General features: G+C 49.7%; 1 protein-coding gene and 1 long non-coding RNA gene across 9 annotated transcripts in view; one reads left to right on the top strand and one right to left on the bottom strand.

Moving 5' to 3' along the window:
* Positions 1-361: 361 nt before the first annotated feature.
* Positions 362-27,113, bottom strand: part of KIF9 (kinesin family member 9) — a 39,195-nt gene continuing 12,443 nt past the window's right edge. For 6 of the 8 annotated variants that reach the window (XM_019632560.1, XM_019632588.1, XM_019632571.1 and 3 more), the window contains 16 exons: positions 23,259-23,342; positions 23,055-23,147; positions 22,159-22,306; positions 21,023-21,087; positions 18,501-18,578; positions 14,418-14,486; positions 13,585-13,689; positions 12,204-12,259; positions 11,277-11,367; positions 10,648-10,781; positions 8,894-9,085; positions 7,693-7,907; positions 4,225-4,401; positions 3,811-3,926; positions 3,320-3,424; positions 362-680 (listed from right to left, as the gene is read on the bottom strand). In XM_019632560.1, coding sequence (XP_019488105.1) covers positions 630-680; positions 3,320-3,424; positions 3,811-3,926; positions 4,225-4,401; positions 7,693-7,907; positions 8,894-9,085; positions 10,648-10,781; positions 11,277-11,367; positions 12,204-12,259; positions 13,585-13,689; positions 14,418-14,486; positions 18,501-18,578; positions 21,023-21,087; positions 22,159-22,306; positions 23,055-23,147; positions 23,259-23,342 — 1,779 coding nt within the window. In that variant the 3' untranslated portion in view covers positions 362-629. The remainder of the gene's footprint in view (positions 681-3,319; positions 3,425-3,810; positions 3,927-4,224; positions 4,402-7,692; positions 7,908-8,893; positions 9,086-10,647; positions 10,782-11,276; positions 11,368-12,203; positions 12,260-13,584; positions 13,690-14,417; positions 14,487-18,500; positions 18,579-21,022; positions 21,088-22,158; positions 22,307-23,054; positions 23,148-23,258; positions 23,343-27,113) is intronic. The other 2 variants (XM_019632608.1, XM_019632615.1) reach the window with 2 other exon arrangements.
* On the top strand, positions 11,381-25,446 carry LOC109376623 (uncharacterized). Its single transcript, XR_002122760.1, has 3 exons — positions 11,381-11,752; positions 21,391-21,487; positions 24,930-25,446. It is a non-coding gene; the product is annotated as an uncharacterized LOC109376623 (long non-coding RNA).

The following is a 27,113-nucleotide window of genomic DNA, read 5'->3' as shown; positions in this document are numbered from 1 at the left end:
CTCTCATTTTAAGCCTCTTCCTACTTTGAGATAAAAATCTGCCTTTCAGCCATTTCTACCCAGACCTGGTCCTCTCCTGGTTGCTGAGTTAGGAGGGCCTCTTGCCCTCACTGGCTCAGGAACACAGAGAGGATACTCTGAGAGAACCTACGGTCTGAGGGAGCCGTGAGAACCAGGGCTCCTCAAACCCCGCTGACCCCCAGGAGTCCACGCAGAAAGGAAAGCGTCTGACCTGTGGGACAAACACCTGCCAGGCGGGGCCTGGCTGAGCTACTTTTCCACTTTCCTCCTGGAGACTCACTTCTGAGCCCACCTGAACACAGGGAAGACATCCTCCCAGAATGGAAACACAGCTCTTGGATGAGTACTAAAAGGTCCAGACTACAACGTTATTTTATCTTGTCCCTGCATATAAGACAGTGAATTAAAACCAAAAGCTTCCTGTGAAGATAAGCAAGGGCATCCTTTGAAGGCTGCTCCTCCTGGCAGACAGGCCATTGTGTCTTCTCTTGGCTGGGTCCAGCCTTGGAGCAGACTAGCTGGGACTCTGGGCAGGTGGTGCAGCAGCTCCACCAGAGCAGGCAGGAGTCGCAGGGCATCTTGTCCTTCAAGGCACTGGCACCGAGTCCCTATTTTCTGTGTGCCTGCTGGAGGCCCATTGTGGTTTTCAGGTAATTGTGCTGAACACAGAAAAGAGAAAACAGGAATTGATTAGGAGGTACGGACGTAACACGGACTCAGAGGCTATACGCCATCATTCTTCCCGCAAACATCACAGTTTTGGGACAAGGAATTCCCCCTGACTAGCCCAATTCTGTGAGAAATGATGTCCTATTCCATCCCTTTCATGGTTTCATCCTAAACAAAGGGTGTAAAACTTTTAAAATTGTGTGACAGGCATGTTTAAAAGGAGACATGCATGTTTCTAGGCCACTTGAAAGTTTCTGACAAGAATTAAGTTAAAAAAGAAGAGGGTTCTGTCTCCAGAGGGGTGGGGACCCATATACTCTGAAGGGCCCTCCCTCTGCAAATCAACGCTATGTTGACGAATGCTACCCTTTGACTGCACGGCGAGGTTCTCAGAAAGCAGGTGGAAGAAATTAAACGGTGGGCAGTGAGCAAGCAAATGCTAAAACCAACTTGGAATATGGAGATGAAGCCTAGATTCTGCACGCAGTTGGGGAACTGAAGCTAAAGCTCTCACATTAAACGAATTCTTTTTTTCCCCCAATTTTTTTATTGTGGTAAAATACACGTAACACGACACTTACCATCTTAACCATTTTTTTTTTTAGCTGAGCCATCCTGCCACCTGTTGGCAGCTCAGTGGCAGCTCAGCTCGGGCTGGACTCGAACCGCTGTTGCTCAGAGCTCAAACCTTTGAGCAAACTCTTAACCAACTGAGCCACTCAGCTGGCCCTTAACCATTTTTAAGTGTACAGTTCAGTGGTATTAAATAATACCATAATTTGCAACCATCCATCCCCATAACTCTTCTCATCTTGTAAATCTAAAACTCTGTACCCATTAAACAGTAACTTTCCATTCCTCCTACCCCCAGACCCTTGCAACCACCATTCTACTTTCTGTCTCTATGATTTTGACTAAGTGTCTCATATAAATGGAATCATACAGCATTTGTCTTTTTGTGACTGGCTTATTTCACTTAATGGTTGTACCATTTTACATTCCCACCAACAGTGTGCAAGGGTGCCAATTATTCCACATCCTCGCCAACACCTGTCATTTGTGCTTCTTTGATAGGAGTCATCCTAATGGGTGAGAGGTTTTGTAGTTCTGATTTGCATTTCCCTAATGATTTGTGATGTTGAGTATCTATTCATGTGTTTATTCTTCACTTGTATATCTTCCTTAGAGAAATGTCTATTCAAGTCCTTTGCCCACTTTTGAATTGGGGTTTGTTGTGTTTTGGGGTTGTTGTGTTTTATGAGTTCTCTATATATTCTGGCTATTAATCCCTTCTCAAGTTGGAATTCTTGAAGGAGGTTAAAATGGCCCTGGGCTGGTAATGCCCCATGGCTAACTGCAAAAGTAAGTGCAAACCCTTTTGGGAGGAAAATAATTTCAGCCGATGCGCTCAGGACTCCTAGAGCTTAAGTTCAATCAAATATGAAGTTAAGATTTAAACACACACACGGATAGATGCCACCATGAGAGAGATTCAGCAACACAGAAAACATTTTGACCTTGAAAAATCTGATCCTACATACTGCATCTGTAATAATATATATTAAAGGTTTAAATAAATAGAAAATGGTTTAAGTGCATCACTTGCATAAAAAGTTTGTGCGTGGTCATGTCTCGAACATAAAAGAAATGTCCAATGCAGAGAGTTCTCCTAGAGATTAGGGGATGGTGGGAGAATATACTGACCTGTAGAAATGTTAAGACTCCCCTGTTAAATAATTTAGAATATAAATGTTTGTCTGAGACATTGAAAGTAATTAAAGAAAATACAAGGTTTGTCGGAACATCAGAAGAGAATTCATGGCAGTAACCATGCAAATCATTTTGGTTCATTTATAATAAGCAATAATATTTTTGAAACTCTCTATAAAGCCAAAGACCTTTTCATCCTCTTATACAAAATATAGGATGACCTTAATCAATTGATCAAAATTAACCTCACCAATAGTGGTACAAAGCAATATCTTGTGTCTCCTGTTACAGACTGAATGTTTGTGTTCCCCCGAAACACATAATGTTGAAGTCGTAATCCCCAGTGTGATGGCACAGTAGCTCCCCCCTTATCCACAGGGAAAACATTCTAGTACCCCCAGTGAATGCTAAAATTGCAGATAGTACTGAACCCTATATCCATACACACCTTTTCACTTCAAGGAAACACTTACAGGCTTCTCTTTGGCATACCCAAATTGCTAGCAGCATCACTCTTGCCACACGTTGGGGCCATTATTAAGTAAAATAAGGGTGACTTGAACATCAGCACTGCGATACCACGACAGTCACTCTGATAGCCAAGACACTACTAAGTATCTAACGGGTGGGTAGTTTATACAGTGTGGATACGCTGGACAAGGGGAGGGTTCACATGGGCTGACTGAGCACTCAGCAGCCATGTCTAGGCCTGCCTGTGGTCTGTGGGACCCCATTGGGTCCAGCCCAGTCCCAGGACCCTGGAGCTGGCAGAAGATACCCACTAACTCTGGGTGACTGTGGCTCTCCCTGAGCTGGCATAGTCGTCCTCCACCTCTCTAAAGTGGGGAGTGTGATCCTGGGTGTCCCATTAATGAGGTCCCTGAGGCCCCACCTTCCTGGAGTCATGAACCCGAGTTACCTTCTGTTCTGTCTTCACTTTGGCATTGTAGAAGGAGATGGAATCAGGGCCCTCGGGCAGCATCGTCTGCTGCAGCTGGCTGAACTTATCCTGGTCATCTTCTCCCTGTGGGAGGCCCAACTCAGCACAGTCGTCCCCTCAGCCTGGCATTGTCAGGATTCACCCAGACAAGGTCTATGGCGGGCATCAGGGCAGCCCCTTGCTGGGTTTGCAGATCCTCACCCAAGGTAGCTCACAACCTCTCAGACACCTTGTAACTGCCACCTGGGCTGAGCCACTCAGAAGGGTGGCAGCAGTAAGTGGTGTTTTCTGTGTCCCCATTCTTGATAACTGGGGAGAGACCTGTAGCTGCCCACCTACCTGGCTCAGCCGTGGAAGAGGCTGGGAGCAGCTGGTGCACTGCCATGTGGTGGGGAGAACAGAGGACAAGGGGGACTGCCCACTGCCCTGTGCTCACCCCTCATCCCCATCCCTGCCCGTGTGCCACTCACTAGAGAAACGATCCTGCTGACAGGCAGCATGCCTGGCCGGATGCTGCTACCTGGCTTCAGTGCCGCCTGCATGTCCTCAGGGATGAAGAAGGACTCGTTGTACCAGATGTCAAATTCTGCAACGAGGCAGGAGACAGCACTGTGAGGTGTGTGGGAGTCCCTGAGGAAGTAAAGGCCATGTGCGCCTGTCTGTTTTGTGCCTGTCACAGGTTCACCCTCTGCCATTACCTGCACCAGGTTCTCACCCTTTCCCATCGCCGTCTCCTGCCCACAGAGTCCTGGAAACACATATCTGAAGCCCCTGCCCGGCTCCTGCCTCTGCCAGAGAGAAGCTCCAAAGCTGCTTCTAGAACCCAGGAGGTGACCCTGCTCTGTGCCCCCAAGGACCTCAGCCAACCTTCCCAAGTGGCGCACCCGTGAGCAGGCGGTGGCGACACTGGTCCACCAGGCGCTGGCAGTACTGGATCTCAGCCCTGAGGTCGCGCAGGTCCTGGTATTCGGTTCGGTATTGCTTCTTGAGGTCCTTGAGCTTCAGGAGCAGCAGGAATTCCTCCTCATCGATGATCATCAGCCCCTTGTGATCATACTCTCCTGCAGGGGGATGGAGGTCAAGGAATGAGGTGCCCACCTGGGGTCAGGGAGGAAGGCTGTCCAAAAAGGACAGTGCTGGCAAACCACAAGACCGGAGACCAGAGAAAGGGCAGGGGGTGAGGCACGGGGGTGGGCAAAGCACAGGGGGGCCAGGCTACCAGGACATGTCTCACGGGGAGAGGGTGGGCAGAGTCAGAGGACCACACTGGCATTTCTAGGACGAACAGAAGGGGTGGGCAAGGGAGGGCAGAGATGGCCCATGCGCCACACTTACTTTGATCTTAGACCCCATCAACCAAAGACATTTCACTAAGCACCTCTGTTATACAGATGTTCATTCACCTTCTTTGTAAGTTATATACACAAAATGCCATCACTGGTTAGTTCCACAGGTACGTGGGCAAGGTTCCTTTTTAGTAACAGTGCATGTAAACCCACATTTCAGATTGTCTTCTTGATGATTTAAACATTCACTGCTTTCTTGTTCGAGACGATTAGACATCTGTATCATATTGAGTCGCTGTCAGAGGCTCCAGAAGGAGCGGGGTCAGTTGGGCTATTAGTCATCTCCACTCACCGTCTCTTTGTAAGGACCTTTTAAGGTCTGTCAGTTTGATGAGGGTGTTGGGTTAAGACAACATGGCATGGTCTGTGGGGCCACTCACTTAACTGTCCACTGCCCACAGCACCTTGAAAGCTCGGCAAACGTGTCGTATCAAAACCCCCAGGGTAGGGGGCTTCCACCCCACGGCACTGGAGAGTGAGTCCTGCCTGTGACAGGTATGTGGCTGGGGTAGTGCACGAGGCAGTCCCCAGGGGCTGGAGGAAAACATGAGCACTTCCAATGTTTAATGGGGAAAAGGAAGACAAATTGTCACTGGCACCACATTAATGGAGAAGCAAGGGTCCCAATTCAAGGTGTATGAAGTGTGTGTGTGTGTGTGTGTGTGTGTGTGTGTGTGTGGCGGGTGGGTGGGGGTCCAGAGTCACCCTCACCAGGTCCCTTGACTTCTGTGCAGAGCAAGGGACAACTGGCCTGTGTGCTATGGGGACATCCCTGATGTGGTCACTTTGATAGATACAAATCCTTTACAGAGTAGAGTCTTTACAGGACTTTGTGAGATGGCAGGTGACAGTGAACATCTTTTGTTACTATCCAGGGTTCTCTGATTATCTCTAAGAAAAACACTTAAAAGAGTTGAACTTAAAATGATTTCTCATTTTTCTTTCACAAAAGACTAATTAATGTTACAAATTTGCTGATCTTTCTGGGCTGCCAATCAAGGTACCTAGCAGGTATTTTTAAAAATAAATTTACTTGATCTGTTCCTTCAAGATAAAGGCCCTTGGATGTTTTAACAACCAGGGGGAAAGAGCAAAAATGTTTTTTTGATACTGATAGACAAGATTTTAAATATTTTAAAATATTGTTTATTTTTCTGTCTCATTCTTTAAAAATATCAATTTTTAGGTATGTTTAGGAGTAACTGATATGTCAGCATAGCATTCATACATATTTAAATTACATAAATATGTAATAAGGGGCTGCATATTCAAAGAGGTGTGGGCTGAGGGGACAATGAAGTGTAAGTCCTGTAAGATTTTCACCCTGGAGGTTCTGGGTGGGGGCATGTCTGGGTCCACCATCACCTGCCTTCTCCCATTTTCCAAACCCACGGAGGGTGCTGTCCTCTGGAATAATGTGTCATGATTGGTCTGTAGGATATGAGCAGAGTGGCCCCAAGAGCTTGGAAATAAAGTTGCCCTCTGAGAAGTAAATGAGTAAAATGCACACCCTGTGAGTGAGATGATCCTGACCTGCAGGAATAAACCAAGTGACCTCTGGAGATGCCTCTGGTGATCAGTGAGCTCATTCATAAAGGCTGGCCTGGAATGGCATTGTGATTTAGCAAGGGAAAGCCCAGTGACCTGTGGTGTGCCCGTCCAGAAAAAGACAATGAGACCAAGCCAGGAATGTGAACAAGAGTGTGGCCTCTGAACCACTAGCCTCGGAGTTGGGATGGTCACTCATTAAAATGCAGGCTCTGAGGGCCGGCCCAGTAGCGCGCTGGTTAAGAGCTGGCTTGGGACGCCAGCTCTGAGCAGCAGGGCCCTGGTTTGGATCCCACATGGGGGCCAGTGACGCTGCGCCCTCTACAGCTAAGATGGTGAACAACAGCTTGACCTGGAGCTGGGCTGCCGTGAGTTGCCGGCGACAGCGTAGGCTGCAGTGGGCTGCCATAAGTTACCGTGTTTGGCTGGCAGCCAGCGTGAGCGGGCGGCAGCTGGTGTGAGCTGCCATGAGCCGCCATGAGTGGCCGTCCAGAGGCCAGCGACCAATCTGCCTCACCCAGGAAGAGTGCAATGATAATACCAACATGGACCAGTGAAGCGATGTCCTCCACAACTAGACTGAAGAACAAAAGGACAGCAACTTGTCTGTCCCCGTTTCCCTGATTCCCCAGCACTGTTCCCCTCCCCCAATTCCCCAATAAAATCTTAAAAAGAAAAAAAAATGCAGGCTCTGGGCCCTACTGCAGATGTCCTGAGTCAGAACCACTGGTTGGGGCCTGGGAATCTGCACTTGACCAGCCCTCCCAGCTGAGTCCTCTGCACACACAAGCTGGAGGGTTCTTGGCCCACAGTGCAGGTGTGGGCAGTGCCTGCCATTGGGACAAGGACACCAGGTCAGGGTAGCTAGGTGAGCACCCTTCCCACCCAGAGGATCCCTGCTCTCCGAGTCTGAAGAGACGCCACCTACCTTAAGAGATAAGACTTTGCTAGGCCAGCACAGGTGTTGAGGGATTGGCATGAGGAATGGTCTTACTGACAGTCAACCCCGTGGCCCTCTGGTATCTACATTCTTATTTCTCTCCTCAGTTCTCATGTCTTGACAAGTACCTCCACCCCAACCAGACCACTGTGGGCAATGAGAAGACCACGCGGGACCTAGGGACTTTGTGGGGGTCACCAGCCATCCATCTCCCTGTGGAAGCCTCTAGAAGGCCAGAGGCCTTTTTCTATAATTTACATATTAAGTGGAAGGCCCAGCACCTGGGTCTGAAATAAAGCAATAATGGGAGGCTCACGGGAAGAGGCTGGCTGACAGGAAAGGACTCTGGCTCCTCAGGGATGACTAGAGCCAAGCGATGACCCGGGGATGAAGGCTGTCCCCCAGCAGCCCCAGCTGTCCCCCTTCCATCTCAGTCCTCCAGTGCCCAAGGCTGCCCCATTTTGAGCAGGATGACTCAGATCCCACAGTCCCTGGGGCCCTCTTCCCATCACATTTACCTTGCTTCTCCCGCAGTGACTTCTGGAAATTTAGTGCCTCTTTGGTGATGTCGATCTCCTTCTTGATGGCATTGATGCGCTGGGTTGTCTCGCTGGCCCTTTTCCTCCGCTCGTTCAAGATGCACTTGTTTTCTTTGAAGATACGGTTGATCTCACTACCTCGCTCGCTCTTGAAGTCCTCAAAGGCCACAGGCCTGGAGGGCGGGGTGCTGGGCCTGAGACAGACGGGGAGGAGGAGGGAGAAGCCGTGCAGCTGTCTTGGGGCCACCGGGCACTTCAGCTTTCTTTCCTGTACTTGGTGGGCAGGAGGCCAGAATTCCTGGTCACCAACTACCCCAGATGGGAGCTAAACTGTAGGAATCATTCCTTTTTTTCACAGAAGCATTCTTTCATGCTGTTAAACACTCTCCGAGAACTCTCGGTAGTGAGCCGTGAGATGGAGTGTTGGGGCAGAGGAAGGGGACTGTCTGCCACGTACTGTGAAATCCATCAGAAATTAATATGAATGCAGGGAGCGAAAGCCGGACGGACACATGATGAAATAAGTGCAGTAACGTGTTAATTAGAGAATCAAGAGGGGCTTACTGTGTAATTCTTTCAACTTCTCTGAATGTTTGGAAATGCTCACAAGCTGGGAGAAAAATTCTTCATGCACATCCTTGTACATGTCAAAAGCAGAGATAATAATTTACTTAGAGCCCTTTCCCTGATTTGCCTATTGAAAGTTTTTCAAAAGAAAAATTTTTTAGCTTTTTAAATTAATAATGCAATGGACATCTTTTTGCATAAATCTCTGTCCACATCTGTGATTATTTCCTCGGGATAGAGTCCTAAAAACTCAATTACTGACTCACCAGGGAGAGGAATTGTGTGGCTGGAGGAAGGGGTCTCTACCTTGAGAATTTTGTACCTTTTGAGTACATAACTTATTTCAAAAATATGTAAATTAAATTATTTAAATAATTGCTATTTGGAGGGTCTAAAATGATTCCATGTACAATTGTGTATCCTGGATGACTCCTGAGGTTGGACCACTTTGCATGTGTATAAGCCATCATGCTGCTGCTTTTTGGACTGTGCTTCTAGTCTTTGCCCATTATCCCCATTTTACTTCTCTTCTATCTGCAGGTGCTCTTTACATATTAAGGATCACACTCTGGTTTTGGAGGACTTGGTGCAGGAGCTAGTGGTAGATGGTCACCTGGGTGGGTGTAGTTCCTCCTTTGGGGTGTCCAAGGGAAGAGTTTCATTGTAGGAGGTCTCCCGGTCCCGCAGAAGCATGTCTTTGACATCCCCATCCTTGGACGATGGAGTCAGCTGGGTCTTGGAGGTGAAAATATCTAAGTCCTTGCCACTTACGGGGCTGCTGGCACCTTCCTTTCTTGCTGAAGAGCTGGAAGGAGAAGGCAGGTAGACTCCACTCCGTCGTGGGGAGTGAGGTGGCTCCCACGCCAGCCTTTGTCAGCCCTCATACACCAGGAGGCCCAGCCCACTCAGCTCCTATCTTGATCATATGCCTAGGCCAAAGGGCAGAGTATGACCCAAAGCCTTGCAGATGGGCAAGAAGAGGAGAGCATTTTTGTCCCTTTATCAGAACAAGGAGCTCTCCCTGCAGCAGTCTCGGCAGGAGACACCTGGGAAGAATGGGCTGTCTCCAGGCCTGAAAGCGTGTGGACCTGTGAGGTGGGCCACAGGCTCTCAGGAGTGCAATGGCTGCTGAGGTATTAGTCACACAGACATCTCTGGGAAGGAGGGGCAGAGCCCTCACCCAGGGTGGGTCTATCTGCAGACCAGTGGGAAAGCAGGACAAGTATGCCCTGTTGCTCTGACCAGTCCACAACCTCTTCTCCCTGCCTACGTCAGTGCTCCCAGGAAAGGAGCCATCTGCCCCCTCCAAGCGATGGTGCCCAGGGTCCTCCCTCCCAGAGAGGCACATCTAAGCAGGCCTGAGCTGACAGGAGGATGCCCCCCACCCCATCCCATCTTTTCACTGTTTCCTCTTCTTTTCTTCTTTTTGCAACAAGTGTAGTTTGGGGGGTCAAGCCCTGATCCATCTGTTATTGCATCGATTACCCAGTGGCAGGACAGAGAGGGCCCAGGTGTGACTGACCTCTCTGGAGAGACAAGATGAGGCCAGGGGCATCCGCAACCCCTGCTACCCAACTCCCATCTTGCATGTGACAGTTTTGGCTTTGGCCACATCCTTTTTCAAGTGATGATAACGTAACAACAGATTCCTGTTGGGTGCTTTCCAGGTACAGGGACTGTATTCACTCGCTTCTCCTCACAACCACCCCAGTGACTTCGATGATAGTATTATTCCCATTTTAGAGATGGGGAAACAGGACACAGAGAGGCTCCCGTGCCTCTCACAAGGTGACCCCTTGCAGAAAGAAGTACAGAGCAGGGAGGCGGGCCCAGGTGTCACCTCTGGAGCCTGTGCTCTGTCCACCATTACACACCACCTCCCAGGGAGGGTGGCTCATTAAGTGAAACTTGACCCTCTTCCCACCTTGCACCCACAAAGTCTTGCCTGAAAGGTGAATTGGGGTTTTTAGGTGATGTGAGTGCCAGTCCGCTGGGTCACAGAAGGACCCTGTTGGGAGGTGGGATTTCCATAGAAAGTATCAGAGGGCAAGTGCTGGCCCAGCTTCTCACTTCGACTCTTCCACTCAGCAGCCATGTGACCTTGGAAGTGACTTTCCCTCTCTGAGGGGATTTCCTCATCAATAAAATGGAGCCATGATCTCCCACCTCATGGGATTGCTGTGCGGGTGGGAAGTGACCAGCCCCAGCCTGGGCCCCACAGATGTTGCTAGTATTGGCAGCAGTGACACGCACTATGACCACACAGTAGCTAAGATACCAGGGGGAAGAGGGAGACAGCTTGTGTCCTCCCTTCCCCAGCCAAGGAGGTCCAGGTGCTGAACAGGCCGTGTAGCAGGAAGTACTCACCTGGGCTGCTCTTTCATTGTCTTCCTGGACTTGGGTTTCTTCCCAGCCTTGGCAGTGAAAGAGGCGACCCCAAATCCAAAGCTTTGTCCATCGGGCTCGCCCACTAGGTGGCCATCAGCATCCACAAGCCCTGCCTAGATAGAGGCCAGCCGCAGGGCCGAGGGTTAGATTAAAGGCTTGGGCCTCTTAGGGACCCAAGTGTCTATGGACCAAAGGCTCAGGTGGGGATGTTCAGCCCACACCACATGTGGCTGCTGCTGCTGTTGGCTTCAGGCTTCCGCAACAGAGTTGTCTCTGACCACCCCATCAAATGTCCACTTTCCTCATCAACTTGTCTCGCTGGTCCAGTGTCTTATTCAATACCCTAAGGACCCTAAGGCTTGTTCCCAAACCAGCTTCAGGAATCGGTCTTGTTTATTATTAGCCACGTCTCCAATTTTGGAGGTCACTTGGAATCATATATGTTTGATTCTTTATTGTTTACCCCCCACTCATCTGGTGTTACCATTTTCTGTTCCAGCCCTAGATTTGTTTTAATGGACACTTTAAAGGACATTTGCTGCCTCCTGAAAGGTCCAGGGATGTAAAAAGTCTGACACGTGCTGTCAGCAAGAGCCAACTCTGCTTACCTTCTGGACAGCAGAAATGGCTGCCAAGTCATTTTTGTCTATGAGGGTGTACTTCCTGCGCAAACTGGACTCCACTTCCTGTTCCTGTTGACTTGGGAGAGAAAGTGAGAGAATACCTCGCACCTGAGGCCACACTGAACCCTCTGGATCAAGAACCAAGTACATACTGGGGTTAGAAGTCATCTGGGTGTGGCCCCTTGTGAAAGAGCCAGGCCATCGGCATGCGCCCGACCAGACACAACAAGCTCATTCCACGCCCCTGACTGCCCAGTACACACACTCATTGTCCAGCCCAGAAATCTGCAGGGTGTACCCTACGTGCCAGGCACATCTGTTCCAAAATGACTTTAACAAGGACTGTAAGTAAGCCTGCCTGGGGACCATGCTTCCCTGCCTGGGTTCTGTCTCTAACAGGCCTTTGGAATCATGTGACCAGCTTCTGTGACACCACCCAGCATGAGCCACTCAGGCTACAGGTATGTGTGTGCCCAAATAAACCACAAATGCCTCCTGAGGTGGGGGTGGGGGAACAGGGAGGATTCATGATGCCCTGTTCTGGCCACGCTCAGGGCTGGCACACCACGAAGACCTCTGATCCAACTGATGAACTCAGGAAAACATCCACCAGGGACCGCCTTCTCTCTGAGTAGCCCTCAGCTGGACGGCTGTCTAACCCCTTCCCTCAGGGGGAGGGAAAGGCAGGAGGATCTGAGAGCTCGGGGGCAGAGACTGTTGGGGACACCAGGTGCTGGGCACACCCCGAGGACTGTGATCTGGCTCCTCACACAGGAGAGACGCCGCTCTGTAGGGCACCCACAGCCTTGTAACACTAAATATGGAAGCTGAGGACATGGAGGGGTGGTTGGAGGCTGTATCCAAACCACAGGAAATAAAAATGGCATCAGGTGAATAGGGAGCGTCCCTCACCTCAGAACCACCCGGAACTGGTTGAACACTTCCTGGATCTGTCTGAGGTTAATTATCTGGAAGGAAGAGAGCAAGGCAAAAGTTAGACCTCAGCACCCCAGGACCAAGGCTGTCTATGTTAGTAGAGAAACCAGGATCCCTGGGCTAACCCATTGACCATCTGTCTTGAAAATAGGAATTCCTTAAACAGACTCTCAGCAAAGTGGCAGTGTAAGCCTGTCTCAATCTGATTAATAGATTTCAAACCAAGTATTTACTGAGGCTATAAAAATCACTTTTTTTTTTTTTTTTTTTTTAGCTGAGCCATCCTTCCACCTATTGGCAGCTCAGCTCGGGCCGGGAATCGAACCAGCGACCCTGTTGCTCAGAGCTTGCACTCTTGAGCGAGCTCTTAACCAACTGAGCAATTTGGCCAGCCTAAAAAAATCACCTTTTCTAAGTGACGATCTCTATAAAATCAAAATGACTCAGTTCTTGAAAATCGTAAGAAAAAAATTTAATAAAATTTGTTGTCCTCGGCTCTTTCCTGCTTCCAGAAGGTTCTGTGATGAACCTTTCTGTGGGTACAGGCACATACACACCTGCGCCTGGAGGAAGACCACCGGCCTCCCTCTTGGCCCTGCAGCCTACAAGCATTGCCCTTGACCAAGGGGCAGTCTGGGGCTGCCCTTGTTCGGCAGGAAGAAGAGCCTACCCCTCAGTTGCCCCTGCTGCCCACAGCAACGTGGCGGCGGCGGTGGGTCCTGTCCGTGCAGCTCCCCAGTGAAGGGTTTGCTGGCCTGAATTGTAGACACAATGCTCTTTCCCCCTGAGGGCCCTTCCCTGTATGGCTGCTGTCTCTTCCTCCTTGGCCCACTCCAGCATGGGCCCTGGGGGGGGGGGTCTTCCTTAGAGACAACCAGCACGACCATCATCCTTGGACAGCCTTACTCCACTTGCCACAGCCACGCACCCGAGGTGCTGCAGCTCAGTTCACCCCAGCTTCGCTTCTCTCCCTACTGTACAGGCGAGGCCACCAAAGTACACAAGGGGAGCATTTTGCTGAAGTTACTTCCCAAGGAGACAGCTGAGCTGGGATTCGATCCAGGGCAGCCTGGCTCCACAGCCTGTGCTTGTGCCCCAGTAATGGATCACCTCCCATGTGTTCATGGCTGCTGGCCACTCTGCGGGGCACCCACAGCCTTGTAAGCCTAAATATGGAAGCTGAAGCCTTGATGGGCTAAAGGGAACCTGAGGCCAGGGGTCTAGCACCACCCACGCTACGCCCATGGCACCCACTCAGTGTGGGGTTCCAAGGCAGACACAGCACAGCTGAGGTATGACCGGGACAGGGAGGCCCAGGTGGGGTGGGCATGGGGGGGCCCAAGGAAGGACTCCTTACATCGATCTCATCCAGTGTCCCCTCCAGGTACCTCCGCACCTGGGAGTTGATCTCGGCAATCTGGATTTCATCCATGGGGTCGTAGTTCACATGGGTGCGGTTGGCCTTAGAGGAGCATAAAGAACATGTGCATGAGCTTGAAGCATGGGAGCCCTAGTAGGGGCAGCAGAGGACATTCTGAGATCCAAGGTGGGGAGCCTGGGCACAGGCCCTGGCCGCCAAGCCAGCTCCACTGCCTTCACATCAGGTCCTGGCAGAGACCGACTGACTCACAGTCTAGGTGCTCCAGTCAGTAAGGGACAACTGGGTCAGGGAGGGACGGAAAGGCCGCCCAACGGGGTCCTGCCACTTCAAGCCGGGGGTTCTGCTGCTTGAGTCTTAGCACACTGCAGGGTGAGGCCCATGGGAGGGTTCCTGCTCCCACCCCTGCCCACACTGGCCCCTTGCAGCTGCCGCTCCCCCTCCTCCCTGGACCTCAGCCCATTGTGTTGTCTGCCCTTGTACTCCCACCTGCCAGGCCCCTGGCCCCCTGCCCCTCCTCCTCCTGTTGCCCACCGCTGATCCCTGACCATCGGATACCCCTGCCCACCAGGCCTCCCTGGCCCCTCAGCCCCTCTGCCACCCCCCACCAATCTTTGTTTCCCCACCTGCCTACTTGGCTCCTTACCCATCTGGCTCCCTGTCCATCCACCCCCCTCTGCCCATCCAGCATCCCTACCCTGACCCCTTCGCCCCTCCCCACCTAGTCCTTCTGCCTCCTGGTACCCTGACTCCAGTTCCTCTAGCATTCCGCCTCCCCCCGCCCCACCCCGGCCCCTCTTCTAGCCCCTTACCAGGCTGTCATGGACGGCTAACTCCTGCTTGAGCAGTGCCAGCTCCTTCTCCAGGTTCTTGACCATTCGCTGCCAGGGAAGCATAGTTGGCGGGAGCAGGGAGGACAGTCAGAGAGGTCACCCTGCCTCTCCCACTTCGAGCCCACCATCCCCACCTGTGCCCGGACACCCTGGCCCATGCTGGTAATCCACAGGGTATGATCTCAGCATCTAGACAGTTCCCTCCCCACAGGTGACTTTTCCCAAAATGGGGTGAGTTTAGAGCCTGAGGGGGCCTCAGCAGTCCCTGGCCTCTGCCTATTATAGCAGAGGAGAATGGAACAGAGTTCAGCACAGGGCCACCTCAAAGCCCAACTCCCCGGTACTCCCAAGATATTTTCAGGGTACCAGGGTAATGTCCCTCTCAGAGCAGCCCACGCCTCCAGGATGCTTTCCACACACAGCCATACCTTTTACCCTCATCCTTCCCAACCACTGCACAAACGTATCACCATTCCCCATTGATAATCATGTGGGTCACCTTCAATGTTTTGCTTCTACAGATAATGCTGCAAGAGCATCTTTGTACTTATACCTCTGTGTCCTTATAGGTTTCTATAGGATAACACAGTGATCTCTAAGGCTCTACGTGATCCGCCCCCATTACCTCTTACCTACCGCTCTCCCCCGAACTGGCATACTCCCACCTCTGTGTTACCTGTCCCCTCTGCCTGGGACACTTTTCTCCCAGGCATTTCCATGGCTTACACCCTCACCTCCTTCAAGGCTTTGTTCAAAAGCTTCTAAATCAGGCACACTTCAATCACCTTAGGTAAAACTGCAAGCCCCCCACCCCCACACCACTCTTTAAAAATCTTGCTCTAATTTTTTTCATAGCACGTATTGCCAACATTCCCTAGAGCAGCACTGTCTAATAGAACTTTCTGTGGTGGTGGAAATGTTCTCTATCTGTGCCACGAGCCAAATATAGCTATTAAACACTTGAAATGTGACAAGTATGACGAAGTGAATTTTAAATTTTATTTAATTTTAACTAAGCAGCCATATGTGAGTAGGGGCTACTGTATTGAACAGCGAAGCTCTAGAACTTACCTACTTTGTTTTTTTGTTTTTTTGTTTTTTAGCTGAGCCATCCTGCCACCTGTTGGCCGCTCAGCTCAGGCCAGACTCGAACCGCTGTTGCTCAGAGCTCAAACCCTTGAGCGAGCTCTTAACCAACTGAGCCACTCGGCTGGCCCCTACTTTGGTTTTTTAAAATGTTTTTTAAAAGTTATATGTATTTAAGGTGTACAACATGATGTTTTGATATACGTATACATAGTGGAATGATTACTACAGTCAAGCTAATTAACATATATATCTCCTCACCTCGTTACCATTTTTGTGTGTGGTAAGAGTATCTGAGATCTAATGTATTAGCAACTTTCCAGTATATAATACAGGTTTATTAAATATAATCACCATAGTACATTAGATCCCCAGAACTTGCTCGTCTTGTAACTGAAAATTATTTTGACCAACATCTCCCATTCCTGGGCCTCTGCCCACACTCCTGGTAACCACTGCCCTACTCTTTCCTCAATGACTTCGACTTTTTTAGGTTCCACAGATGAGTTTTTTGTGGTTTTTTTTCTGTGTCTGGCTTATTTCACTTAGCATAATATCCTTCAGGTTCATCCATGTTGTCGCAAATGGCAGGATCTAGAACTGACCTATTTCTTATGTTAATTATATCTATCTCTCCCACTCCCAGCAGACTGTCAGCTCTTCAGAGATTTGTGTTTCTGTTTGTACACTAATGCATTCCAAGTGCTTCAAAAAGTGCCTGGTTAAAAAAAAAAAGTGCCTGGTACACAGTAAGCAGTCCAAAAATTTAGGCGAATGAGTACATAATACATTTCTAGCAACAGAATTGCTAAGTCACTTTACAGTTGATAGATGCTATCTGAGCACCTTTCATGACCAGCGGTTCTCAACCTTCCTAATGCCGCGACCCCTTAATACAGTTCCTCATGTTGTGGTGACCCCCAACCATAAAATTATTTTCGTTGCTACTCTATAACTGTAATTTTGCTACTGTTATGAATCGTAATGTAAATATCTTTTTGTTTTCCGATGGTCTTAGGCGACCCCCGTGAAAGGGTCGTTCGACCCCAAAGGGGTCGCGACCCACAGGTTGAGAACTGCTGTGTTAGACGAATATAGGGATTTTATGCTGAGAACCTTCATTGTGAACAGGGCTTCCTTTAGTTGTCAAAAATGGCCACTGGAGGGAGCCCCTGACAGCTGAATCCTGGGACTGGTGACTAAAAGTGTGTGTGACCAGTCCACAGCAAGGGGTGGCTCTGTGGCAATTCAGGATACAAAGCCTGGTACTCAAGGCACATGACCAGGGTCCATCCTGTCTCTGTCCCTCTGGGTAGCACCAAGATTGTCTCCTTCAGGTGGACTTCCTATGAGGTGAACAGGAGAGGCTTGTTGGCTAGCCCCTACTCATCCTGTCCCATCTGAGGGATCTCAGCTCTAGAATATGCATCATGCCCCAGCTAGGAAAAGTCTGGCTGAGCTGCTGGGAGTCCTCAGCAATATAGCATGGGGAACCCAGCTTAGACTTCTGGACCAACTATGGTGATGTGGGGAAACGGGCCATCTACTCCTATGGGTCACCAGCCTCCATGTCACATCCTGAGAGCATGGGAGCCACTTCTCCTAGTGCCTGACAGGTTTAGTGGCCTCTACTTGCCCTTTTCTGCTGACTGGAGAGAAGCTGCTTCAAAACATAGGGCTGGAGCAGCACACCCCACAAAATAGGGTCTGGGAGCACCTCCTGGCTGACCAACTCCCTTCTAAAAATCAGGAACATTTTCTGGATAGAATGAATGCCTTGGAAACAGCACAGACCCAAGTAAGTTTCCTGGTGGTCAAGTGCTTTCATCATAAACACAATGAGGATAATTCAGAGAGTTCTGCTTAAGTCCCGCACGGGCTAGGGCAGCTCTCAGCCTGTGAAATTTCCCAGTTGTGACCCCACCCCCGCCTGCAGATGTATTTCCTGCTGGCAGAGTGGGATACCCCAAGCCTCTCTCTGCTGTCTGTTCATGCCGGTGGCTCACCACCTTTACACCAGCAGTGCAGGGGCCAGGGCTCTTAACCACTGAGCCAGTGGTCCTCAAATGTGGCTCCAGGGCAGCAGCAGCTGCAGCGTCCCTGGGGAACTGAGAAAGGCGAATCCTCAGGCCCCAACCCAGAGTGACGGAATCGGGAACTCTGGGAACGGGTCCAGGGACTTGTGGTTTTACAAGCCTGACAAGGCTGACTCTGATGCCAGCTCAAGTCTGAGAACCACTGCACTAAGCTCTGTTCCCTCCTCAGCCTCTAAACCATGGCTAGTCCCACAGAGCCACAGGGACTCGTTTTCCTTCAGGATTTAGAATCTGGAAAGTCTGACTGGTTTATCACGAGCTTAGTGCATGCATGATTCCATAGCATCTAAAAGGAAAGCCAAATGACTGGTAAACGTGTTTTCACTTTACTACATGTTGCCAAATGCTCTCCAAAGTGGCTGAATCCATGATACTCTGACCAGAAATCGAGAGGCCTTCCTGTTCGGGCACATCCTCACCATCATTGGGCATTGTCAGAAACATTCAATTTTTGCTAGGCTGAGGGGGAAATTCCACTAAGGTTTAAATTTGCATTTCCCCAATTAATGGTGATGCTGAGCACCCCCTCTGGTTGGTCAGCTCTGCTGGCTGGGAGGGACCACTCAGGCCGGGAGGAAAGTTGGTCTGTAGTGACCGACCCAGTGAGCCTGAGCGATGGTCCACTTGCTTCAGCCCCGAGACAGCGCTCAGGAACTCTCACAGAAGCCCAGGGACTCAGTGGCCCACGTGTGAACTGGGTGGGGGCCTGACCCAGCCCTACTGCCTTTGTGGCTGTCCCAAGGGTGTCTCCAGGGACTCAGAAGACTGTGGCCTATCCCAGAGTGGAAAGGGGTGACCCAGGATGGCATCTTTGGTTGAGGCAGGCAGGGAAGCCACACATTGCCTTCAGGGAGACGCCCACCCACAGGGCCCTTAGTACCTCAGCATCACACTTTTCGTTGATGGCAGGCTCAGTGGTGACCAGCTTCATCCTGCTGGCAAACCGCAGTGAAGACAGCTGAGAACAGATCAGACAGACCTCCATGCTTTTGGCCAATTACTTATGAGTAGAGGTACGTGCAAAACAGGCAAAAAACAACAAATCCCTGTGTGGAGGCATGCTCCAAAGTGGACTGCGGGGTCTCCCGGGCCCCAAGGAGTGACGTTGGTGGGGGGGTCCTGTGAGTCCCTCTGGAAGGGCAGCCAGCCAGGGGTAATTATGGCTGGAGGCCCATGAGGCAGCCACATAAGCAGGTGCTTGGGCAACAGCCCTGACACTGCCCCGCTGCACTGCTGTTACATGAGGGGTGGAGGGCTGCTCCCTGGCAGTGGGAGCAGCCAGTGGTGACACGAGGCTAGCCCTGAGATCCCAACTTCATACCACACTGGGCCGACTTGGGGCCCGCCAACAGGGAAGCAGGCTTGGAGGGTGGGTGGGTCACCCAGAAGTGGCCCAGAGGAAAGACAGACAGGGCTCTTCCTTGAGTCCTGTCATTTCTGGCCACCGTCCTTTCCTACTCAAACCCTGTGACAGGGTTTGGTGGTGAACAGCTGAACAGCTGTGCAACCTCAGACAGGTTTTGTAACTTCTCTGTGAAGTGGGCAGACCTGCCTCACGGGGTCCCTGGGAGACTTAGCTATGAGGGGTGTGATGTGCTCTGGACAGAAATGGCCCAGGAAGAGCCCCCTGTCGTTACAGCTGGAGTTGCTTCTGTGTAGGGTGAAATCACTCCCCTGCTCCAAGCGCAGCAGCAGGTGTGGTCACAGCTCCCTTGCTGTGGTCACTCCCACACATACAGGCAGTGTCACTGCATAAAGCAACGTGACAGGAAGACTTGGAAAGCTTTTAAGAATCATTAGCTTCCAACCCCAATACACCTTTGTCCCAAACCCCTGAGACCCCTCCTCCAGCAGCTCCTCGGGGCTCTGTGGGCTCAGTCCCGGGCATGGACCCCGAGTGGTGTGGGCACAAGCTTCTGGGGATGGCAGGTACCAGAGGAGTTGCTTCCTGTGCGGTACCTAGCTCAGGGTGGGGGTAGGGGACAGGGGGCTTCTTCCACTGTCTTGGAGAGCATCTTTCTCAACAAGGCAGCCAGGAGGCCCCATTTCATATGGTTCCTCTTGGGGTTCAACCATGCTTTGTTGTTATACCATGAGACCAGGAGGTTCCTGAGGCCTTCCTCTGGGGATGCTGCCTGTATGTCAGCTGGAGCTCCCATCCGTGGCCTCCCAAGTCCCAGGGCACTGACTGTGTAGCAGGAGAGCTACCCCTGGGAGCTGGGATGGTCCCTAAAGCAAGAAGCTAGAAGGCCCTGCAAGAGCATCTTGCCCTCCACTGTCCCTGGAAACGACCTACGTGGATTCTCCAGATGACTGAAGCTTGCCCTAAACATTCACATTTGAAAAACAACATTTCTAAGGAGAGCTTTCAAACCTGTCTTATTATGATGGGTGGCCCTTCAGAGGAAGGAGGGAGCCGCAGCTGGGTATCCAGCTGTGTGGCTCACCTGTGTCAGGGTCTCAGCCTGTATTCTGGCCTCTGGTTCTCAGGAGCCTCTTCCCTTCCCAGGTCACCTGTGTCCTGCTGCTGGGTTAATCTCCCTGAGTCACAACTCTGGCCACAGCCCTTTCCTACTCAAACCCTGTGATAGCCCCAGCCACTTGCGGGAGGGCAGCCAAGGCCTCAGCCTGGCCACCAGAGCTCATCCAGCTCCGGCAGTTTCTTCTTCTTCCTCTCCTTCCTGAGCCTTCCCCTGCGGTGGCCAGATGTGCCTGACATGGACCACACACCTGCAGGCCCACAGTCTCCTCTGCCAGGAACATCTCTGCTTTCCCTATCACCAAGCCAGCTCAGTGCCCACCTTCCTCACCTCAGCTTCAGGAAAAATCCCCCATCCTTTGAAGAAGTCCTCCATCTAGGCCTCTCACATTACTCAAGGCCATGGCTGGGAACTCTGAGGCCATGTATGACTCATCTCTACTGAGCTGCTCCCCTCTCCACCACCTTGCACATGGCAGATGCGTCATACCTATCAGCTCACACAGCCTTATAACCAGGGCCTGGAACCCTGAGCTATTTTCAAGATTTTTAAACATGGGTGATTATGAAGAACAAGGAATCAGCTGTCCTTCTCGATTCCAATTCATAGGAGCAGCACTCGGGGGAGCATGGTCTTTGCCCCCGCAAAGCTGGCTCTCAGCCTTCTCTCCTCCCCCATGCTGAGCCTGCCTCCTGCCTTGCCTCTTTCTTGACACAGCTTCTGCACCTTGGTACTTGGTATTTGGATCCTGGCTGGGCCCCCTCCGCAATTTTGGCTCAGACTCATCCCTGGATCCCTCTACTCTTGACAATGTGTATGGCGAGGCTAGTGTGCCAGCTGAGCCAGCCCTGAGCCAGCTGAGCCAGCCCTGCCACCCACGAGGAGGGAATCCAGCCTGGTTGCATTGGCTGTCTTTACGTACCGTCTCTTCTAACTGAGCGGCTTCTCCATAGATGTTTGTCACGAGGGCCATGTTACAATTTCCCCCTGCAGAAAGCAGGACACAGAAGGGCCATGAACCATGTGGGCTTTCTGTCAAGAGATTCCTTTGAGGCTGGTGGGGGTCTGTTATGAGCTGAATGTTTGTGTGCTCCCCCAAATTCACATATTAAAGTTCTAACCCCCAACATGATGGTATTTGGAGGTGGGGCCTTTAGAACGTAATTAGGTTTAGAGGAGGTCCCAAGAGTGGGGCCCCCATGATGGGAGTAGCACCCTTATAAGGAGAGGAAGAGAGACCAGAGCTAGCCTCTTATTCTTTCTCCCTTTCTCTCTCTCTGCCATGCGAAGACACAGTGAGAAAGCAGCCATCTACAAGCCAGGAAGACAGTCCTCACCAGAACCATCCCTGCCAGTCTTTGATCTGGGACTTCCAGCCTCCAGAACGGTGAGAAATAAATGTCTGTTGTTCAAGCCACCCAGTCTGTGGTATTTTGCTATAGCAGCGCAGGCTGATTAAGACAGGCTTCGGGAGCACACGTCCAAGCAGGTATGAGGCTGGGAGGCGAGGGGAAGAGAGGGGACAGAAGGGGAGAGGCCACCCGCTGTACCAGCTGGAGCCAGGGAGACAGCAGAGGAGAGATGGTTTGGGGCCGGGAGGGGCAGGGGCAGACTTTGCTCATGGCAGCACTCAATTAATGACCAGACACTAATGCCTGTGTGATCAGGCCCAACACAAAAGCCTGGGGACACAAGGATGACAAGATACGGCACCTGCCCCTCTGTGGGGGAGGCTGTAGGTGAAGGGACGATGTCACGGGAGAGGCCCTCCACACAAGCAAGGTGAAGGAAGCTTCTGCCAGCTGGTCTAGGGACGAGGGGACATGAGAAAGTGTTCCCGGGAGAGGCTTAAGCAAAGGTTCTGAGGAGTGACCAGCATGTCACGTTGTGGGTGAAAGAAGAAGGCGCTACGCTCGAGTCTGCCTTTTCAGGTGTGTCTGACGTCGCCGTGAAAAGGCTGCAGGTAAGTCCATGCCCCCGGAAGGAGCAATTCCCTCATCACCGGCAGCAGATATGCCAGGCCTATCCCTCCTCCCAGTGTACCAACCATGCCCTCACCTAGCGAGTCCTTCAGGGCGTGGGTGAGCTTGCACTGCCGGAAGGGGATGTGTTCCCTCTTCTGGTCCCCAAGGGCAATGATGGCCTGCTCCAGGAATGACAGCGACTTGTTGATATAGGTGGCTTCCTTCAGGACTCGGCCCTCAGACTACAAACCAAAGGTCAGTTCCACTTCAGACCAGGTGGAGAGACTGCCCCACTAAGAAGACTGCAGGTCTGTGGCCAAGCCAGAGCCCACCTCCCAGAACCGGGGTCTTCTCTCAACGTCAAGGGATTGTGTTCCATCTTGGGCTAATACTAATACTCACAGGAACACTCATGCAAATATTTATGTGAATGCTCATGTGAATATGAATACTTATGTGAATATTCATATTCATGTAAGATTCACACTAATATGAAGACACATAGGAATATTTGTGCAGATACTTGAGCAAATAATCCTACGAACATTTACAGAAATACAAACACGCCTACAGACGCACAAAGAATGCTCACCTGAATAGTCCTGCGAATACTTATGCTAATACTAACACTCATATGAATATTTATTTGTGATGAGGTGCTCATGCAAATAGTCCTGAGAACCATCCTGCTCATACACAGAGGAATGCTAACACTAGCGTTTTACTGAGCACTTACTGAGTGCCCAGCATCGTGCTAGAAATTTAGGGGCCATCGCCTCATCGACTGTTTAGAGAAGTCCCGTCAGTAGGAGCTGCTCTGTGTTGCAGCCGTTCCACCTCTGCTGATTCTGCTTCACCAGCTCCACAGGGTCAAGCCCACCTTCTCTTCTGTGGCTGGGCCAGGACTGCTCATGAACACCCAGTGAGGGCACTGTGCCAGAAACAGGGCCATGGCTTGTGCAGAAGGAACCTCCTGCTCCCCTCACTTACCCCAGACTTCCCTAGCCTTTCCGAGCCTGCTAGATCCACCAAGTTAATTTTGGAAGTGACGTACTTTTCATCTGATAAGGTCCGGGAATGAGCCTATGAAACATCCAAACAGAGGTTAGGAGGTCATGGGGAGAAGCTCCTGACTGAGCAGGCCCCCTGGGAATCAGCTGTCCCTCCCAGGCTATTCAGAAAGCTTGTACTTACCTCCACATAAATGGTGAAAATGCTGTGCGACCTGGATGAGTTTTTGTTCATCGCATGGGAGGCTATAATCCTGTTGGTTTCTCCCTGAAGAGGAGGGAAAATGTGGACATTTAAAAATTTTTAAATAACAAAACATTTGGGTCGTTTCAACTATACTGACAGTTACACAAGTGATCTCATATCACAGCAGTCAGCCAGGCCTCCCAGGCAAATCTCATTCGTAAACTAGTAGAAGGGGAGACAAGTTGGGATCCAGGCCTATATAGTAATACCTTGGTTTGCGAGCATAATTCGTTCCAGAAACAAACTACTCGTATTGCAAGACATCGCGTGTTTACCAAGTTAAAATGTATTAGAAATGTTTGCTTGTCTTGCAGAACACTTGCAAACCAAGTTACTCACAATCCAAGGTTTTAATGTACTTTCACCCACTGCTATGGATGTGTGAATTTGTATAGCTTTCTAAAAGCCAAGTGGCAAGAAGAATTAAGAGCTTTCAAAATGTTCATAAATATTGAATCATAAATCAACCAACAAGTAGGGAATGACCTATCTGTATAATGGAATGCTATGCAGGTGGGAAAATGTTGGCAAATAGTTTTTAATAACAGAGGGAGGCAGAATCCAATATCACAGCAAACTGACTTTGACAGTACATTAAAAGGATCTTGAGGGCTGGCCAAGTGGCTCAGTTAGTTAAGAGCTCACTCAAGAGTGCGAGCTCTGAGCAACAGGGTCGCCGGTTCAATTCCCAGCCCGAGCTGAGCTGCCACTGAGCTTCCAACAGGTGGCAGGATGGCTCAGCTAAAAAAAATAAATAAATACTCCACAACTAGACTGAAGAACAAAACGACAGCAACTTGTCTGTTCCCCTTCCCCCAATTCCCCAGCACTATTCCCATCCCCCAATTCCCCAATAAAAACCTTTTAAAAAAATAAATAAGAAAGAAAGAAAGAAAGAAAGAAAGAAAGAAAGAAAGAAAGAAAGAAAGAAAGAAAGAAAATTTTAAAAAAAGGATCTTACACCATGACCACTGGGATTTACCCCTGGGATGCAAGGATGGTTCAATATAAACAAGTCAATCAAGGTGATACACCACCTTACCAGAACAAAGGACAAAATTATATGATGGAACAATTAAGGAATGCAAAAGCATTGATAGAAGAAAGGATAAACAGATGCTGCTACCAAGAGGGTAATGATAGTCACTTCTACATTGAGGTTTATGGGTCATTTTTTCTTTTTTATACAGGTTTGTGCTTCAATAGTTTTTTAAAGTGAACATGTGCTACTTTTAAAAATTAGGAAAAAAATCAGTAACTTGTACTTTTAAAGGGACAGCAGGTCCTTGCCTCTAATTCGCAGGATTGGGCCCTATGACCAGAATATACTTAAAAGGAGGTGTGGTGGAGATCTTAGACGAAAAAGGTCCCTATGAATAAGCCCCAAAGCAGTGATGCCATGGGCCCCTGGAGAGAGTGGAGCACCCAAAGAGAAGGGGAGGACCCAGGCTGTGGAGCAGACCTGGCTGGCCCCCATGGCTAAATCTCTATAGCCCTCTCACTGTCTACCTGTCCTACAAATATAGTGACATTCACCAAGAGTATTAGGGGCCACTTCACCTTTATCCTTTAGTCCCCTCCTTCTGAAGCGCCCTCTTGTCTTTCTAGCTTCTATTAAACAACCGCCGCAGGCCAGAGAAGTGCATTTTCCTCCATGAAGAGTCCTTTGCTGGCTGACCCCACATCCCTCCAGGTGCCTGCCACTCCTGGAACACAGCTGACACTGTGCCCTGGTTGTCACAGGTTTATCCCTCTCCTGTCCCCACCCCACAGTGAGTTTCTTCAGGCCTCGAATTTGTCCTTCTACCATAAGAGCTCAACAAGGATGTGGCCCAGGAAGGCATCAAGGTTTGAGGAATTACTGCTAACAAAATGCCTGGTTCAATTCTAAATATGAGTGCTCGAGAAATACCAAAAATCAGGCTTCTGAACAGCACCCACTGAGCACTTACTGCATGCGAGGCCCTGTGGTGGGTGCTCAAAATGCCTGATCTCACTTGGTCAGCCGCCATGGAAAATAATCTGGAGGTTCCTTACAAAATCAAAACTAGGCCTACCCTCTGACCCAGCAGTGCCTCCTCTGGGTATGTATAAAATAAGCAAGCCATGGGATGTAACGTACAGCATGGTGACTATAGTTAATAATACTGTATTATATATTTCAAAGTTGCTAAGAGAGTATATCTTAAGTCCTCATCACAAGAAAAAAAACTGTGTGGTGACAAATGTTAACTAGACTTATTTCTGTAGTCATTTTGCAATACATACAAATATTGAATTACTATGTTGTTCACTTAAAACTAATATAATGTTATATGTCAATTATAACTCAGTTTTGAAAAAGAAAAGAAAAAAATGCCTGACCCCATCTGACTCTCTTAACAACCTTTTGGGATAAGATACTATTAGTGTTCACTTTACAAATGAGCAAACTAGGGCTGGACGAGATTAATGATTTGCTCAAGGCTAAGGCTTCATAGCTTGAAAGAAACCTGGACTTGAGCCCAGGTCCCCCAATTCCAAGTCCTATACCTTTTACACTGTATCTCAGCCCAAAACATGAAGAGGGTTTCCAGCAATACAATAAGTATTGTATTGGACTAAGTATTCACAAACCCTCCTACTGCCAAATTCCTAAAGATGGTAGATTATTTGAAACTTCCTTTTGAATTGAATTCATGGCTGAGACTGCAGGAAAGTAAGGGCAGCCAGACACAAGGCAAGAGCAGGAGCAGGAATCCAGGAACGATTAGCAAGGACCAATGCTCTTACTGTCCTCAGGGCTCCTGCAGACCAGGTGCTTCTAAGGGAGTCATTCCTGGATTTCTTGGTGTTTCTCTGAGCAATGAAATCGACATGTTATAAAGATAGAGAATATCTCCTTTTCTCCCAGAGCCACTTGCTCTTCACAGTCTAAGGGTGGAAGATCTGAACAACTTATGCCCCCCCCCATGACTTCCTCCATTTCCCATCCCCCCACCTGAACCATCTGTTCCTGTTCAAAGGGTGATAAAAACCTTTCTTTTTCTCCAGAGCCAAAAGCTTAAATTCCAGGGTAGACACCTTCCCCTCCTTTCCCAAGAGAGGATTTGCTTACATTTCAAAATAAAAGCATGCTCTCTCTCATTCTCCCTTTCTGTCCCTACATGCCTCCTCACCCCCCAGTCTCTCTCTACCCTCACAGAGGGGAAGAGGAACAAATGTACCAGCTCTTATATAAGCTCTCAGATTTATAACTTTGCAATTTCTCTCCAGTAGTACAGACACCCCTCCCTTCTGTAAACACATGTGACATCTGCCCTGTGTTGCTCTATGGGGGATTGGGGTATAGGAAACTGTGCTACAATACTAATATAGTCACTACTACCACTGTGAGGCTGAGTAATACAGACCTGATTTCTAATTCAGAGGCCTGGAGTTTCTATGTGTGTGTCTGTTTGTACATATGCTTGTGGGAGGGTCCCTTCACAGTTCTGAACTCAACACTTTGTAATCCAGCCACGCAGGTGAAGTCAGAAAAAGCTTTGGATCTACCCAAGGGAGGTGTCTGATAACCCACATCCCTGAAGTCTATGCCCTCTGGCAAAAGAGAAATAGAGGAAAATCTGCTGCAGAAAGTGGAGAGCAAGAAAACTATTTCATCAATGGCTGTATCTCTGGATAGAAGGGGTAAAATAATGTCTCCAAGGATTCACAATCGTAACCTCAACCAAACATGAGATTGCGATACATCTGAAATTAATATAAAACAATACTGAATGTCAAATAAATAAAATATAAAATTAAAGAAAA

The sequence above is a fragment of the Hipposideros armiger genome, unplaced genomic scaffold, assembly GCF_001890085.2.
Source record: "Hipposideros armiger isolate ML-2016 unplaced genomic scaffold, ASM189008v1 scaffold_18, whole genome shotgun sequence".
Taxonomy (NCBI): domain Eukaryota; kingdom Metazoa; phylum Chordata; class Mammalia; order Chiroptera; family Hipposideridae; genus Hipposideros; species Hipposideros armiger.
The sequence above is the reverse complement of the archived record's forward strand: the minus strand, read 5'-3'. Positions and strand labels throughout refer to the sequence as shown.